The following is a 19,498-nucleotide window of genomic DNA, read 5'->3' as shown; positions in this document are numbered from 1 at the left end:
CTAAATAGAGGTCAGCGCCTAGCACTCCTCTGCACAGAAGTGAAAGCCCATTACTGTCAGCAGCTGTCTGCCTCACACACAGACTGAGGGTTTGGGCTGCAATGATTGTCTGGTTTTGTATGCATACCTTGTGGATAAAGGTGGAGTGGACTGATACATATATCTACATATATATGCATACATATACATGTATATACATATATGTACACAGTATATACACAAACATGCATATACACATAAATGTATATATATACACACACGCATACATATATATACATATACGGTACCAGTCAAAAGTTTGGACACACCTTCTCATTCTCATTGAATGAAAGGCTAAAAGGATTTATTTTAGTTCACCCCTCTCCTTTCCTCCACTCTGTCTCTGACTGTAGGCGTGTGTTTTTGTAATACAAAAAACAAAAGATTTGCGACCCCCCTGCAGTACCTCCGCGGACCCCCTGTTGAAGACCTATGCTCTCTGAAGTTGTGGCCAGGTATGTAAAAACACTTTTGGTGGTAGATGTGGTCAGAGGACACGACGGAGGATCTTTAATAGTTCACAAATGTAGATTATTTTGTATTTCCTTCTTCACCCAACTATTGTGTGGCACTGCATTTCTTATTCTGATACCCTTCCACTTTCATGCTTTGTGCAGTGATTTATTCAAATGACAATCACATAAAAATGACACAATAGAAATAAATTCCAATTTGAATATGACGTCTAAAGCCATATACGTGTAAGAACAGGGCAAACTATGGCCTGATGGGAGTCCTCAGGGCAAGGCTGTGCAGTTGAGATCCACATGAGCCGGGGGAGGTAGGTAATTGAAATGCTATGGCTGAGGCTTTGCTTTGAGGTGTCAGAGTGTGTTACAGCCATGGTTCCAGCCTCTAATCTAAGGTGAGTTAGAGCTGATGTCTGCTGTGCAGGGCTGTATTTGAGATGGCAGTGACCTAAGCTCCTGATCAGGTCCCATTAGGCCCTGCCACTTGCTGCTGCTCCTGCTGCAGAGCTCACTCTGTCTGCAGACAGCCAGCTGCCAGCTCCACTCACCGTCTGTCATTGCTGTGACTATGTAAACATCAGCCAACACCAGAGCTGAAATAAACTATTATACATGTTGTCAAACCTTCTCAAAGCCCCACTAAATAGACGAGGGTATAGCTAACTGGCTTTACCTTTCTGACGATTTCCCTTGATCACTCATAGATCCCTGATCCTTAAAGTAAGTGTACAGGGAAGGCAAAAGCATTTTTAGAAACGTGGAAGCATCAGTATTATGATGCAGCAGACTCCAGCTTCAAAGTGTAAAATCAAAGCCAAAATGTGGAAAATGATTCCCAAGCTCTGTGGTGAAGAGCGGCAGTTAGGTGGTGCCTGTCTCACGGCCTCCCTACCAACACTGACTGTGATGAGCACCAACACCATCATTTATGTTGTTGAGCTGAGGCTGGCTGGTTAACTGTTGATTTCATTTAGTGGCCCTTGGTAGTCATAATGTTTGGTGCTCAGAGGGGCTGGCTGTTAATGCTGGATAGAGTGGGAGGATGAGTTTCCACTTACATCCACTCTATTCCACTTCTCTATCACGATCTGCCTCTCACTCAATCTGTTTCATCTCCATCTAAGGTGGATATTTACTCAGCAGTGCGAAGTTTCACATCATTTTGTTTTTACAGTTTAGTTGGGTATCTGTTCTACTGATGCAGTAAATTACCTTCGTCGTAGTTTATCTAGTTTGCATTATGTGCCAAATTTTGCACATCTCTGACAAGCAATGAACCACAAAATAAAGTATTCTCTGCTGCTGCAATTATGCATTCTAAATGTTGCTCTCTATAAGTGGGGTCAGGACAACTCAGTGCTGGAGATGGTTGGTAGTTCTTCTTTAGCTGCACTATTCTTCTAAGCAGATAACAAATATACCTACACATTAAGTATTTAATAACTATTCATCTTATTTTTACCTGATTGTACATTAATTATGGCATTATATTCCTGTTTTATGTTCATTCTGTTTATTTTCCCATACTGTAAAGCACTTTGTGATTTATTTTGTAAGGAAGGTACTATACAAATATCACAGTACACTGGACCTGCTGTGAGCCATTACATGTCGAGAAACATCCAAGTTAAGCAGGAGGGATTTGATAAGCATGTTTTAATTTCCTGCAATATTCTTTACTGCATCATTTCCCTGCTGAAGTGGTCAGTTGGCAGGTATCACCAGGCTCAGTCATTATTCTTATAATATCCATTCTCCCTTCCCATGTGCCTTTAGACTCATGTGACATAAGCCATCACAACATCATTTTTAGCTGTACTGGTTTGCTTCCATGTTACCGGTGCTTAACTTCAGTAGGCCAGATGCAGCCTTATGATAATATAATAATATGCTAGGGTTTCTTATGCTAATACACAGATATTGAAAAACTATAGATACAAAATAAAGACAAGAGGGTGTGCTGTATACAAAACAACTTATGGACTGCAAACTGGTTTTTAAGGCACACAAAATGTCGTCTAGACAATGTCTCCAAATGTGTACGATGAGTCCTTTGCTAGTGAACCGAGAACAACTAAGGCTATGAGACTGCAGATGAGCTGAATTACCAGTCAGACTGGACTGATAGGCCGTTTTCTTCACATTGTCCCACTATTTCACAAAGCTATGTTTCTATTTAAGGCGGCCATTTTTCCGATAGGTGTGTTTGTCACTCCACTGTCTCATTCTGATTTTGCAGCAGTCTTTGAGTTGCAGCTCATTGTTGTAGATCAGTGTAGTGGGGAGCTGGTTTGGCACGGAGACAGGTTGTCACGGATCTGCCACAATGAAAGGACTGGCAGTGGACTAGACTTGTAAAAATAGCATAAATGAAAGCCAACGCAGACATTAATGAGCCTCCTCTGGTGTAGCTCTGGAGTCCCTGGAGGTTTGTCTCAGTGTGTCTGCATCAGTGTATGCTGTCAAACTAAATGAGTTGAAAGCTGCACATCTAAAGAGCAGAGATGGAGAGTTTACAGAGAAAGAGAAGTGAAGGTGTTTCAGTACATCTGTACTGTCTACTTCTACCGTAACACTACATTATCACTCATGTATTACTCCTTCTCAAGTGAAATGCTTCCCTACTTTAACAGACACGTCTTTCATACCACATGCCATACAAGCCCACCATTAAAGTGTAAGTGCTAAAGGTGTTACACTGCAGCCCTCAGTAACCTGTGATAGGTCTGTTATATCATCTGTGTAATGGACTCATGGGACCACAAGGTGTCTCTTAACCTCCACACAAGAGTTCCTTTCTCCTCTGGAAGCAGTCACATGGTTTCATCTCTGAGAACTGGATATTAAAAAACGAGGGAGGAGAAGGGAGAGGAAGGTGGAGGCTGGATTGTCAGAGTTGGAGCAAATGAAAGTCAAACGGCCTTTCGGATACAATAGTCTCTGGGGAGAGCTTCAGGCAGAGGTTCCCTCCACATAGGTTGGGGTAATATCATATGCTTTACACCCTCCGTTATCTTGCTACTTCTTTACCTTTACCTTTAGGAGATCATAAGCAAGTGTATCCTCTAATCCATGTGTATTCTGATTCATATCTATAGCTTCAGCTGTTTTAAATACATTCTTTCATCATTCACATTCAAAATGAATCCATGAATCCTAGTGTTGTCAATATTGGATATGTTCTTCCCTGTGCAGACCCAAACCAACAATACATTGATCATACGCACATACATTGTAGTTTCCTTTTGACCCAGTTCTGCTAACACAATAACATAAATAAAGAATAATGTCAGCTTTATCCTTTAAGTTGTTCTTCCACACACATTCAGCACAAACCTGGATCCATGGCCCCCAGTGCAGCCCTGGCTAATTGATGAGTTTTGGACAACAATGGAGCTCTGTGGCACAGAAGAATGCATTTGGCTTTGGCTATAAAGTTGTTAGTAGGATCAATACGTAGTTATCCTTCTCCACATTTGTCCACTGAATCATGTGCAGCCAAATCTACTGTGGACGAGAATTAAATGATAATACTTGTCCCATTCCCATGTTTGGTGGGAAAAAGAAATCATATTGAAGTATTTCCCTTCCTTTTTACAGGGATGAATCAATACAAGCCGTCACAAGAATCTATGATGGGCTGAACTATTTGCCAGTAGACATGAAACACTTTGATCAGAGAGGAAATCGATTGCCAACTTATTTTCGATTAAGTGTTAATGTCACTAGTCACTACTTCACTGTCTCCACAGTGCTGTGTCAGCGCAGGAGAAAGGCTCGCCTGCACACATTATCATTCTACTTGCTATAGGGGAGAAAACGCTCCGGCTTGTTTCTATTTCTTTAAACAAATCACAATCGGCGATAAGCACAGTACGCAGCGACAGGGCTGCAAAGCGGTAACACACAGAGAGTGGGAGGAGCACGTATCCAATGGCATGCTTATACTCAGAGTCTACATCCAGCAGTCTGCGTTTCTTTGTCTTACGTGAGAGTAAACTGAATATCTGTGGGTGGACTGTTGGTAAGAAAACATTCAAGGGCAATGCATCACTTTGGGATTGGGAAGGAAACTGTGATTGATATCCCAATCTCTGACATTTTATTGAGCAAACAGTTCATTGAGAATATATTTGACAGATTAATCAATAATGAAAATAGTGGTTAGTTGACTTCTCAAACATTCAAGTTGTCAAGCACGAGGCAAATAATGAACATGTAGTTGTGCAACATGCACCACCGACACTACTGGCTCCCCGTAGAGAAGCAGTGTAATGTGCCGACAGATCATTTCAGTGGTCACACTGCAATTACTGTGCATGTGGCCTTACTTCCATTACACTGGAATTTAAACTTATTATGTTTGTAAAAACAACATCTGGGTGGCAATATGTTTGTTACATTGCTAATGCTAATTAGTTGGGCACGCACTGCAGCGAGTTATTGTTTTAATGAGCAGGCCCTCACGATGATAGATAATGTTATAACAAGATAGAATTGTCCATAATAAGTTAACTTTCCTGTGTGACTGTTCATTTATACTAACAGTGGCAGTTCTGTCCCACACTAAGTCATTTAGACTTGAATAAGGCCACATGGGCTGCGTGGAACCGACCTTCAGCACATCTAATAAATGACCAGCAATACTCTCAGCAGTATATTCTGATGCTCATTTTATATGAAATAGCAATTACAACCCAAGAATTAGGAGCACTGTCAAAGCATCGTGTTTAACTGTTCCCCCCTCACAGTTTTCTTTATATTACACCATTTCAATATTCAATATTTCAATGTACACATCTGATCAATACGCAGGACTGTAGGACTTATGGAGAGTGTTTTCTGAATGTTTTCATCCGCAGCACTTTATAATCATTGGCTCACCAAAAACTGTATTTAACAAGAATTGATTAGAGTGGGTGCATTAAGATATCTAAGCTTGATTGACAGCCTCTACAACCCCCTGGGACTAAGCCAATTAAATAACATTAGGAGAGAGAGAAATATAGTGGAATCACTTCTGACTTTCAAAGCTGGATAAATAAATGCCAAATTATATGACTGACCTTAGAGGTGCTTCATTTCACTGCATATGCATATTGGAGATTAAAAGACACCTATAAATATTAATGTGGGGCAATTTCCAGAGTGCAAATAAGCAGTGCATTATCTCTGTGTGGGCTTAGAGAGGAATCAACCTGATGCCTCCTCATTCACCACGCAGGCCAGACCGAAAAACACTCAAAGACGGACTAATGGAGTGGATAATTCTCATTATGTTGGGACACAGGGAGAAGGGCTGGGAGTGAATTAATGTACAGTTAGTGCATATACAACAAGGTTCATTCATGTACATATACTGTAGGAGCAGTTGCACAATTGCTTATAAAGTACTGTTTAAAAGACTAACCAGGCCACAACGCACCATTTTTAGTCCCCCAACATAATCTCTTGTCTCTATTTCCAGTTTTAGAAAGCATGAAAAGTGATCTGATTTGTATACATATCCCATTTAAATAGAGGAGAGATTACAGGCGCATCAATCTTGGTTCTGCCCCGGGGAATGAAGGAAAAGGTTACTAAATTTATCACTCTGCCTTCTGTTGCAGGAGATTTAAATACGGGAGTTGGAGCCTGACTGACCATCCTCAGAGAGAATATAGCTCCACCTCTGTGTACTCTCACAGCACAGAGACCATTAATTACACACACACGCACACACACAGTGTCCTGCTCTCATGCCTGCCCACGCATGCATTATAGCACGCCGTTGTACGGAGTGACAGTAATGATGAGCTGTGAATCAGGAAATTCAGTGTTCTCTTTTCTGTTGTCATATCTGCTCTCTTTGGCGTTGCCAGTTCAGTTTACACAACCAGACGCCGAGTAGCTCTAAGTGAGAATGTGCAGCAGTTTAAAAATGTGGAGCAGGTTTTTCCCAGACACTCGTCATCGGTTACGTTTCCTCTGGCTTTGTAAGTGTGTCAAAGTTCTATGTGGGAGGTGACGGTGAAATTCCAAAATGCCAAAAAGCAGCGCAGTGAAATTGACCTGAACATCCTAGAAACATATGTGAGGCTGGAAGCTTTGTGACTTAGTTAATTACTTTGGGGGGTTGCTGACGAACCACTGTAGCTGGCAAGCTAGCAAATGAAACACTAGTCAGCTGGAAAGGGGCACAAGCCAGCCACGCCAAACAAGCTAGCTGTGTCTCTAACCGGGTTTATTCAAGAGAAGCAGTTTAGTGTCTCTCTGGCTACACGCCATGCCTGTTTGTGGAGCAGTCTATACGCCAACAGGGGACACTTATGTAAAAGTGGATGGTGGAACAAAGCTAACAGACTATGACAGCTTCAGGTTAGCACTGTCAAGGCGGTTTGCTAATACATCAAAGTTCACTTAAGTTATGGCTCTGTTAAGTAAATTGCAAAGATTTACTTGACGAGGCAATTCCATGAAAATAAACAGATTATGCAAAAAAATGTCAATGTGGTAGTGTGACCAAGCCTTTTGTGTTCCGAGCTGATGGCTATGTGTATGTGCTGTGTTTGCCCCATCACTTAAACCTTTGGGATTAGAAATGCTAAAATGACTATCCTGCAAGCCCAAATCTGATACTCTACCAGATGTGTTGTTGTTAAGGAATTTATAACTATTAATGTCATCTAATTTTATAGATGAGGATGCAATTGATGACTTTTCTGCTTTTAGAGGGAATACACAGAGATCGTTGGAAGCTCTTCTACCTGTTTCTCACACTGGCCGTAGTCTGGACCCTGCTTTGGTTGAAAGAAGCACGTTTCTCCATGGTTCTTTGCAATCTCGATCAGCCCCATGGCCGTCCTCACTGTGGCATTACGAGCGTGGACAAACACCATCACCTAAGGCACACAAAGATATAAGGTGAAGAGGAAAAAGTCAACAAGTTCAACAGTTACTGGCTAAAATGTAAAACAGTTGTAGACTCCCCAAACCCTCCGCAGTTGGAAACATGCAGATGGGTCTCGCTCCTCCCTTTGTTTAAGGCCGCACCCTAAATCGCAGACGTACAGATGGGGGGACAATATAAAAGTAAACCCAACATAAAGTGTCTTAGTAAGACGTTGTTCCACCACAGGCCTGCTCCTTGTCAAACATTCTTTGAGAGTGTGGAACTCTACGGGACAAATGAACAGCATTCTTCCAAAAGATATTTCCTCATTTAGTGTTTAGACAATGGTATTTATATACACATCAAAGCATTGAGTGACCTGTATGGAAACATCAGCATTAGTTACGGCTCTTTGATTGGTGATGTGTCTGTATACAGTATGTTCCCCTTGATGCTCACATCTTTATTTATCCCTGAGTAGGTTGATTGCCTTAAAGGGTAGTTCACATGTTTTTAAGTCTATCTAAAACAATAGTCATGTGCCTATATAAACATTAAAACAGGCTTTTTGCTGTAAACATTCTCTCTGTAAAAATATCTTTGCCAACATCCCTCCAATGGAAGTGATGGGGGACACACACAATCCTCTTTCTGTGCAAAAATATTTTAGAATTTCCCCGAAGCTGACATGAAGCTTCAGTAGTCTGAGTTAGACAAATGAATTGAACCTCAAGTTTAATATCCTCGACATACTGTGAGCTTCTTGGCTGGGCTGCAGCAAAGCGGCTCAAGAACTATAAAGTCTGTACCTGACTTACTGAGAGAGGCTAAATCATTGGTCAGTGGAGCGTTTGAGTTTCCCCATTGGACTTAGCTCTTTCAAAACAAACAGTCCTCCAATACGTCTTCAGGGAGCTTTTACAGTGAGGTGTGGATAGTCCTCAATTATCGACTCAACTAGCTACTACTACTGGGACCACTAAAGAAAACAACAGATTAATATTTAATATCCAGTAATTCACATTATAGACACCACCACTGACTATCTGTTTAACAATTTCATCAGTTAGCACATTGGCCAGACACAGCAGTACAGCCACATACAGCAGGCGTACTAGAACATATAGATATATATATATATATATATATATATATATATATATATATATATATATATATATATGATTGCACATTTGATACGAACCTATTGTGTACACTGAAATAATAAAATAAATGCCTACTTTGGTGTGACAATTACCTGTAAAAAATAATTAAAGACCCTGTGGATATTGTTTTTTATGTCTTTAAAAAAAATTAGTATGGACATCTATTATTAGACCAAACAATATTGCATGACTGCACACACATCCAGCAACCAGCTGTGTGTACGCTGCAAACCCAGTGGGTCTAAAGAGACCACTGCAGCACATGTTATTTATTGAAGGTGTTTTATCAGCACCACTGAGCTGTGTGGAAACATTGTCGGCAGTAACCGCCTGCTTCTCAGCTTATTAAACTTCTTTCTGGCAGCATGCTTCCCACCAGGTAGGAAAATCATAAAGGAAATTTCATCCATCAGATCCTCCCAGATGAAACTAGTATATGTCACAGCCACTTCTTGACAATTTAATAATAAGCGAAGAAGAGGCGTCCCCAACTGAGCTGTGGCCTCAGCGGCCTCAACCTACTAGCTGGACCATACCATTGTACGTTTTCAACCAGGGGGATGAGAAACAAAAAAGTTCTCAGTAGTGCAGTAGAAATAAGTTGGTTTACAAGTTCTCAAGACTCATATTAAGTGTGTCTCTGAGGGAGATAATGGGCAAGAGAGAAGGAAAAGGCAAGAAAAGGTGTGTGTGTGTATGTGTGTGTGAACACTTGCAATAAAATGATGCAGACAGGATAACAACCGTGCTCAATAGGGAGTTCAACTCCTGCAGCAGATGGGAGCTAAACGCTAAAGTCTGACTTCACAACTCTCATCCTCCCAATAGGCTTCTGAGGCTGTAGAGTGGAAGCAGAATGAGTGGAGGGTGGTGGATGGGGGAAGGAAGGAAGGGGGGAGTCAGGGGAGGGTAACACTGGGGAAGATAAGGACTTCAGAGACTTTAGATAGCAGGTGTTCATACCAAACGGTTCACAAAAATATTTACCAAAGGAGGTCCTATTCATCAAAAACCCACATTACCCCTGATCTTGCATCCCTCCATTGGCTTCCTGTACAAATTAGAATTAACGACAAGATCCTGTTCATCATATATAAAGCACTGCATGACCTTGGCCCTCGTTACATTTCTACTCTGCTTGTTCCTCATTCTACTTCCATCCGAGCACTCTGATCCTCAGATCTCTGTCTTTTATCCATCCCCTGCTCCAACTGCAAAACACAAGGTGCAATCATCTCCCCCACCTATCCGAGCTGCTGAACCTCTGGACTGTATTAAGTGGCTTAACCTTTCTTTAGAGACAAGCCTTTTTATAGATCTCAGTCCCTCTTTTGAGTTGTGTTTTGTTTTAGTTTGTTCTGTCTGTCATTGTGCTGTGTTTTGTAATTAAATGTATTTCTAATGTATTCATTTATATTTTTCTTGTGTGTGTGAAGCACTTTGTAACTCAAACAGTGATACATGAAGCTTTCCTGACTTACTATTACTGTGTCCCTCTTTAAGTTCTTCCAATCTGTCCATTTCACAGTGACAGTCTCAGAGAAGTCATAAAGACGTGTGAAGGAACTGCATCAAGCAAATTCAACTGAACCACTCGGTACAGGACGTTCGGTGAGAACATCCTTTACTTTAATGTATAAAGTAAAAATGAGAAGCTTCTATCCAACTGTATCCAAAGGTTGTTCCAAGTCAGGGGGAGTCCCAATGAACTCAGTGGAATTTGCATGTTTACAAAAACAAAAACTAGAACAAATGCCAAACACAGAGGTCAAAGGAGTTCATTTGTGGGATAGTTTTGAAAAGTAAATAAAAATGTGTAATACACTTAAAATATTTCAAACAATATTTAAAAAAGATGACACCTTCAGCCGACACCTTTCCCTTAGGAATACATTTGCTTTTGTTTGTCACTATTTTAAAAGTAATTTATTTAATATTTCTGACATGTATTTGAGTTGTATAAATGAAAAATGACTAAAAACTAAACTAAACCTTTTCGGTTCGCCCTGTGACCCAAACAAAACTGCTGCTTATTTTCTCTGTTTAGAATTTGTGCGTTGTAATCGGACCAAACAGCTGATCTGTTACGTAATATTCACACAACGTTATTCATACAACAAACGTGCTTCCATTGCCTGATCGTCACATAAGCAAAACACCTTGAGCGAATGTAAAGCAACCAAACTTTTTTCCCCTTTACATATTAACTTTTGCAGATAAGGTCAAGCCTCCTTCTACAACAATTAACCATCAAATAAAATGTTACGATTATGACATAACTTCCCACAGTTGTTATTTCAGCTGACACAATCCACACACATTTAGTAAAAACATTAAGCTTTCTAAATCATTTTTGGCATAGACATTGTGACATTTAAAGGTAGTGGATATTCATCTAAGTGTACTCCTCTTGACATAACATTCTGTTTGTAAGGTTCCAACATGCAGAAGAGCCCTCACCTGATGGCCATCTTTCACCTGCTCCAGGACTTTGTTGTAACAAATCTCCTCCATGTCATGAAGCTGCTGGATCTACACAGGACACAACATCACAATAAACTATTTAACTTAACTTGCACAATGTTTGATCTCTAATGTAACTAATGCAGGCATGCAGTTGTAAACTACTACTGCATACTGCAGCCTTCCTTTTAATACTCTGAAACTTTACTTATACTCGGGACAACTAATAATCACAATGCTGACACTTTGATAGAGCAATGGTGGTTTACTTGTAACATAGGGAATACAAATCATGATGACAACTGTTATAGTAACAAGCTAACAATAATGATTGGTTATTGTACTGAGGGTTATAAATAACTTTTGTTTTGCGGCAGTGCAGATGTAGCAGCGAGGCTCTTCTATTGATAGTTAAAACCAAAACGTTGTCTTATAAAATATAGTGCTTCAGTTGTTGCACATATATTGTATGCATGCATCACCTTAAATACATAATACATGTATGTATGTTAAAGTTACAGGGTCCTACAGGTTTGCAAATACATTCACATCATATTTGTTTGTTTACCTTGTTAGTGGATTTGACGCCAACAAAGGTCTGTCCAAGGGGCACCGGTCTGAAGCGACTGTCAAAGAAAAAGAGGCCAATATAGGGGTTGACATGTAGGAAGGAGGCCACATCCAGATAGTTGGGCAGGGTGGCTGACAGTCCCAGGATCCTGATCATACTCTGGGTGGATTCCACCTAATCATCAGACAACAACAGTGTCACAATTACACCAAACTCTTTCCTGTGCATTCATCCACGCAGAATTACTTGCAATATTGGGAACATATCTACCATTGAGAAACAAAGTCATTGGAATGATAATTATCCTGATGTATGCATGTGCACTTGGGTTGTGCCAGTTGATAATCAAATTGACTATCCATAATTGAAGAGAGAATTGCCAATAGTGAGATGTTTTTTATTTTTTATAAATGTAGGCCTTTTTATCTATTCTGCACCCATACGTTGGTACCTTCACACATAAGACATGGGGGTTCCCAAACGCCAGCTACCACTCAGCTCTGTCTGCTGATAATCAGCTGTAAACTCATATGGGAAATATATAGCTCCTATAGCCAGGAGAGGCCGTCTCCACGCCGCTACAATCCGCCCTCCCCCACCCGCACAACAGCATCGACTTACAGCATTCAACCGTCATCCCCTCCAAATGATCACCAATCTGACTTGGGCATAAACACATCCCTCTGCCACTGGATACTGGACCAACTGTCCACAGTATGTCTTGAATATCATCAATACCATCATCAAGCTGGCAGACGACACAACGGTGGTTGGCCTCATCGCCAACAACAATGAGTCGGCCTACAGGGAGGAAGTTCGGCACCAACCTGGTTTTCAACACCAAGAAGAACAAAGAGCTCATCAAGAACTTCAGGAAGACAAAAGGTGGCTCACACACCATATTAACAGGACGAACGATGCAAAGTCCACATCTCTGAGGACTTCTCTTGGACCCTCAAAGCTTCAAACCTGATCAAGAAGGCTGACCAACGTCTCTTCTTCTTGAGGAGACTAAAGACGATTCATCTGTCTCCACATTATGGCAACCGCTCTGTCCATAGTAGGGTTGTCCCGAGAACGGACCAAGTATGGAGTCTGTACAGATACTTTGAGAGGCATCAGGCCCTGGTCAATATTTGAGTCACAGAGCGACAGCCCAAAGACTAAGAACGTTACTAAAATACAGAAAACATAAGGACATTTTACTTATGTGACAAAGTAAATGATCTTGCTCCTGTACTGTATGTCTTTATTTTGTCTTTGAAACCTGATGAAAATTCAATATGTCGTGTACCAAACGTGGGTGAGAGTAGAAAAAGCTAGAGGGCGGGAGGGGGGGGGTCCCTATCTGTGAGCCTCCTGCTGGATGTGACAGGGAAGATTGGTAAGGCCTTTAATGTGATGCAGTACCTGTCAAACCAGCCCATCAAGATAAGACCGAAGCAATCCCTGCCAGAGGACCGGGCCTGCACTACGCATTCACACCACCACTGCTGAACCTCCATACTGCAGATGTGCATCATGTTCACCTACAGAGAGTCAAACAGTCTGCAGGGCTTTTCTTTTACTTTACGCAACTATGAGTTTCATTGCTTCTCTGTACACGAGATAAAGAATCCATGTTTTAGTTAAGTTTGTGGCATCATAAAATGATATAGCAACATAGGATGGTTGTGATTAACAGCTGAATTTACAATTGCCCCCAGGAGAATGGGTAATGAGCTGATTAAAATTTAATTAACAGGTCACAATATTAAAATTAGACACCGTGGTGACCTGTGAAGTCTCTGTGGCTTTGCACCGAGATCACAAAGCTACAGAGAAATGCTAACATCAAACAAAGGAAAAGTAGTACCAGGAATGGTAAGAGGATTTACATGCACACCTGAAATGCTGGACCTTTGAGCCCTTTATAGAAGGTTATATACCAACACACTCACAGCTGATTCCTGCCTCAAATCTAGTAAACTAAAGAACAAAATAAATAACCAATGTCCCCGTTTGGACATATGACATCACTAATGTGCCTGAAGATTCCTCTTAAAACAGTACAATCATTGAGATGTTGGCTGCTGTCTCTACTACTTGCATGTCTGCATCTAGATTCAATGCAGAGCCATAACATATCAACACAAGACATCAATATACATTTTCTAATAGACTTGTGTAAATCATGCACAGCATATTATCAGGCATATCGTACTATATGTTCTTAGATTTAGATCTTACTGATGTGTTCATGTATTTTCCTGTCCACCTCTTTGAGAGTCTTTATGTTGTATGTTTGTGATTGATGTGCCGTGGCTGCTGTAAAAACACAATTTCCCATCGGTATTAAGTACTGTATCTCTTTATCTATTATATCAGGGAAATCTCATCACTGGCCTTGTACTGTTTTTGCTGAACTTGAAGGGACACTCGGGCAGTTTTACACATACAGGATACAGTTGTTAACTAGTCATGTGGAAACAGTTGCACAATGTATTCTGTGGCTCTTGAAGAGCTACATCAAGTCATGATGTCATCCGTTCCAAACGGATCCATGGGGACAACAAATGTATGACGGAAAGCCTGTGTTACGAAATAGGTTTTTGAAAGACTGTACCTAAGTACAAGTCTGAGGTACTTTGCGTGATAATTTCCTATTCATCCATCACATGCTATTTATATATCCCAATATCACAAAATACTCATTTGTCCCAACCCCACAATTAAAGGGGGAATAGATGTTGTGTGTACAGAATAACAACATAGTAAAAATACAACATTGACTATCCATGTGACAGAAAAGATGATGTGATCATATATGAAAAAGATGGATCCAGGAGGATGTCAAACAGCTTCCCGGTGCCTCCAACAATAATAATGTGGGCATCAGGCAGGACCCCGGCAACAGGCGCAGCCATGATCCATGATCCAGAAGCAACCATTAAACGTGGCGACCTGCCAGACGTCACTCCATATTTCTACTCCACAGTAAGCAATAAATCTTTTAATATTTACTCTACTGAATGTATTTCATTTTGCAGATAAAGAATAAAAACATATTGACTGAGTATACTAAAACATGATCCATTGTTACACACAAATATAAGACATTGTAAAAATAAAACAATAATACCACAGGTAATGATAAAACACTGAATTCTGCCTACAAGGAGTACTTTTGATTTTAGTAATATACTACTGTTAAAACTAAGGGATGTGGATACTGCTGTGAACTTTGCTGAGGTTCAAAATGTTAGCAGTAAACCAAGACAACATTTGGGGATAATATCAGGTAGTGTATCCTAAAGCTGCATGGACAGCAGCAGAACACGCTGAATAAGCAACATACATGTTATCACTTTATTAAGTTATGGGCAAAGATGGTAACTAACATTGGCTTCTTTACACATCCAGGGTTTATCAGAGCCTTCTCACTGAGAAGAAAATATTACTAAAATGCTGCAATCAAGGACAATGAAAGCTGATTTTGCAGGCCGGAAAACCAAAACAAGCTAAAACAAGCTAAAACAGGCTCAGTGTGTCTGAAGAGCTACGGGGACCTGCATAGTAGGTGATAACTCTCTGTTGGATCATCACTTTGAGCTTTACACATTGTCATTTAATCCATTGTTGACATTAACACATGATTGGTGTAGCTTTAAAGAAGGGCAGGTATGGAGGCTTGGCAGTGCCTTAAAAATCCAGTGAGTTGGGAACAGAACAGAGACTATGGACAAGATTGTGTTTTGACACCTTGATAACTCTGCATCTGGCCAAGTAACAGTCATCAACAACCCTATGAAACTGCAAATTATTGTAATTTTGTGGGCATTAAAATCATAGTCAAGCAACTAACTATGAAAGGCATGCCTTATGGAAGCTAACGTAGAGCACAAATGCTTCTTTAATACCAAACTATGAAGAAGAATCCCGACAACCTAGCAACATTAAAGGCCTTTGTAATAAAGGTTAGAGGGACTTTATCTTGAATGCAGAGCATAATTGGCTGCAGCACACCCGGCCAAGAAAATGTGGTCCAAACCACAGCTCTTCCAAGAAAAACATCAAAGTGATAACTGGCTTGGTACTAAAACATTTGCATAAAAAGGGGGACAAATATCATTTAGTTTACAGGGATTTCCATATTAATGTGTCTGAAGACGTGAACTTAAGCACCTAGCGCATCAGAAGCAGTCGCCGTAATTCCTTCAGCACAATCAATTATAGCAGTCTGTCAGGTGTGGCAATAATGGGACAGAGAGAGATGAAGGAGGTGGGGGAGGGGCTGCCAGGCGTGCTGCTGGCACCCAACATCTTTGGTTGGAGGGTGGACTATGAGGTGTTTACAATTTCTCACAGAAAGAGAAATATGCTGCTTCTGTGCCAGTCACATTTAGATATAATTAGTGTCAGATAGAGTATACAGTACAGTGTACAGTGACATAATCCTCTGTAGCCTTTGGAACGGAAACATCATTAGGTTCTGGTTAAAACATTGTGTATTACTTATCTATTCCTTGTACAAGCTTGTTATTCTTAAAAGAGCAATTTAGTGCTCTTTTTCAGCACACCTGCTTTTACAACAGCACAACATTCTGCTCCTCCTCACACCTCTGCAGTGTGTTCATCACCCATCGGTGCCAAGGATCAAGGCTACAGTGAAAGTAAAAGCACAAAACTAACTGTATTCATTTTCAGACGGACGACTTGGATATTCCCATAAATGGTATTAGGTAAAAACAATTGCCGCAGACCAGTGGAGCTGATGATCTCAATACTTTGCCTGATGGTGCATGTCTGATATGGGACTGTTGATGTTCATTAGAGGTAAATGAGATGTGCACTAAGAGGAACAAACAAATGAAGAGTTCTTTATGTTCCTGTTAACCCACATATAAGGAGGTTAAACTTGTTCTTGTTTCCCCTCTTAGACCCAGTCCAGAAGGAGCTGTGCCTTCCCTTTTCTATCAGCATATTTGATTGCTAGCACAACTCATCTTTTTAGTTTCAGTTTCAAGGAACACAATAGCTTCCAGTGTGAAAAACTGGTGGAGCTTTATCAAGTATGAAATAACTGATGAGCATGGAGTTTGAAAGACGAGAGTGTTTACAGACAGGGAGATTCTAACAAAAGCATTATCCATCCATCGTCTACCACTTATCCGGGATCGGGTCGCGGGGGCAGCAGCTCCAGTAAGGAACCCCAATCTTCCCTTCTCCGGGCCACATCCTCCAGCTCCGACTGGGGGATCCTGAGGCGTTCCTAGGCCAGTGAGGAGATATAATCTCTCCACCGAGTCCTGGGTCTTCCCCGGGGTCTCCTCCCAGCTGGACGTGCCTGGAACACCTCCCTAGGGCGGCGCCCAGGTGGCATCCTTACTAGATGCCCGAACCACCTCAACTGGCTCCTTTCAACGCAAAGGAGCAGCGGCTCTACTCCAAGTCTCTCACGGATGGCTGAGCTTCTCACCCTATCTCTAAGGGAGACGCCAGCCACCCGTCTGAGAACCCGTGTACCCATGATCTCGTTCTTTCGGTCATGACCCAGCCTTCATGACCATAGGTGAGGGTAGGAACGAAGATCGACCGGTATATTGAGAGCTTTGCCTTCTGGCTCAGCTCTCTTTTTGTCACAACGGTGCGGTAAAGTGACTGTAGTACCTGCCCCCGCTGCTCCGATTCTCCGGCCAATCTCTCGTTCCATTGTCCCCTTGCTCGCGAACAAGACCCCGAGGTACTTGAACTCCTTCACTTGGGGTAATGGCTCATTCCCTACCCGGAGTAGGCAATCCACCGGTTTCCTGCTGAGAGCCATGGCCTCAGATTTGGAGGTGCTGATCCTCATCCCAACCGCTGCACACTCGGCTGCGAACCGATCCAGTGACTGTTGAAGGTCACAGACCGATGATGCCATAAGGACCACATCATCTGCAAAGAGCAGCGATGAGATCCTCAGGTAACCCTCTCCTCCACGACTACGCCTCGATATCCTATCCATGAAAATCACGAACAGGATTGGTGATAAAGCGCAGCCCTGGCGGAGGCCAACATTCACTGGAAACGAGTCCGATTTACTGCCGAGTATCCGGACACAACTCTCGCTTTGGACGTACAGGGATTGGATGGCCCTCAAAAGTGACCCCCTCACCCCATACTCCCGCAGCACCTCCCGCAGTATCACCCGGGGGACCCGGTCATACGCCTTCTCCAGATCCACAAAACATATGTAGACCGGATGAGCGTACTCCCAGGCCCCCTCCAGGATCCTTGCGAGAGTAAAGAGTTGGTCTGTTGTTCCACGACCAGGACGGAATCCGCATTGTGGCATTACAAAAGCATTATGGGGAAATCTAATTTATCCAATGCTAGTTAACTTAAAGCGAGGATATTTTAATTCTGGTTCTGGTTTAATTTAGACACAGCACTCCTCAACTACTCTGTACCCCTTCTCATACAAGGCCGACTGCTGCATCACATACGTCTTGGCCAAAAAAGTTGGACTTGAATCCACCACAAAGAATACAGCCAACGGCAAACTAGCACTTACGTTCTGCGCCTGAAACCAGAAAACTTCACACAACTTGCTCACACTGAGCTTCATGTCGTTGTGAAAATATCTGTGTATCGGAATGTTTCTCAGTCTCTTCTCGTGCACCGATTCGCCTACGCTGAACAGCCAATCAGAGTGATTTCTTTAACTGAGAGGCTCTGCCGACAATTCAACATGCTGAATAGTCAGAAAAGCTGCCGACAAAGTGGCGACTAGTGCTAAGGGTGTGGGACACACCGCAAAATCAGCTTGGTGTGTGGCCTTGCAATGTGACTGCCCCTATACACACATTTGCATTGCAGGCACACTCTAGCACACATACAGGAAAGGGACAGAGTTACAAGGACTTTAAATCCAATACAATTCAATGCAAAAGGGCATGAGATTTGTCGACAATAATTTAAATATAGAGTCATGCACACCCAACCCATAGGAGGAATGAGAGTTTATGTTATTGAGCATTGTTGGAGTCTGCCCTGACTCCACCAGGTATTCTTCCTGCATCAGCTTAAGTTCCAGGTTGCACCATGCATTGCAATTTTGCCTCTTTTTGCTAAAAATGCAGACAAATTGTTGGTCACACCTAGGTGTCTAAAGGCATGCGTGTATTTGTCCAGATCCATTCGGTTTAGGACAGCGGTCCCCAACCTTTTTTATGCCACGGGGGAATAAATATGACGAAATAAAATGATACGGCCGGCATAAAAACAAATATAAAGATCACCACTACGCTGAATTAGTGAGAGCCCTGAGCTTGTGTCCCTGCAACGAGCCGGTCCAATACAGGGGTATAAATTCTTCACCAGTAGTAAAAGGTTTCTTCTCTTAGCAATACAGTTGGTCACTAAGTATGACGCTCTCAGTGCACTCGCATGTGTTGATGTGGTGGCCATCAGTAATTGTTTAGGTCCTTCTTGTTCATGTTTTTTTCTTTCAAAAAACTCCAAGGGCTTGTCTTTTAACGCCGGGTGCCGGCGAAGCCGTTATGAAGGCTTCGTTGCCTCATGTGCGAGCCTGTATATTATGCAGAGCGGCGCATAAGAATCACCTGTAGCGATAAACACGTATTTTAAGTAGGACTCCTGATGTTGTCTTTTAAATGTCTCCTCATTGGGTCTTTTCCCTTTTCCAAAAAAGCTCTTTAAAGACGTTTGTTTTCCACTCATTGTTGCTTGTGGGCTTCATTTTTTGAAGTAAAGTGTCACGTGACAGACGAGCGTATTGACATGTGTCAAGAGACATAGACGCACAGATTTCAAAATAAAACCTTTCAAAATAAAATATTTTTTTATTCAATCTTTCTGTGCGGCCTGGTACCAAATGACCGGTACCGGTCCACGGACCGGTGGTTGGGGACCACTGGTTTAGGATATTGTCCCT

General features: G+C 41.8%; 1 protein-coding gene across 1 annotated transcript in view; it reads right to left on the bottom strand.

Annotated features, from left to right (window-relative positions):
- ascc3 (activating signal cointegrator 1 complex subunit 3) overlaps window positions 1-19,498 on the bottom strand; it is a 180,652-nt gene that overhangs the window by 85,892 nt on the left and 75,262 nt on the right. The window contains exons 12-14 of the mRNA XM_029451214.1: window positions 11,578-11,754; window positions 11,007-11,078; window positions 7,256-7,390 (exon numbers count right to left, since the gene is read on the bottom strand). Coding sequence (XP_029307074.1) covers window positions 7,256-7,390; window positions 11,007-11,078; window positions 11,578-11,754 — 384 coding nt within the window. The remainder of the gene's footprint in view (window positions 1-7,255; window positions 7,391-11,006; window positions 11,079-11,577; window positions 11,755-19,498) is intronic.

The sequence above is a fragment of the Cottoperca gobio genome, chromosome 16 (assembly GCF_900634415.1).
Source record: "Cottoperca gobio chromosome 16, fCotGob3.1, whole genome shotgun sequence".
Taxonomy (NCBI): domain Eukaryota; kingdom Metazoa; phylum Chordata; class Actinopteri; order Perciformes; family Bovichtidae; genus Cottoperca; species Cottoperca gobio.
Note: the sequence above shows the minus strand (reverse complement) of the source record. Positions and strands in the feature narration are given on the sequence as shown.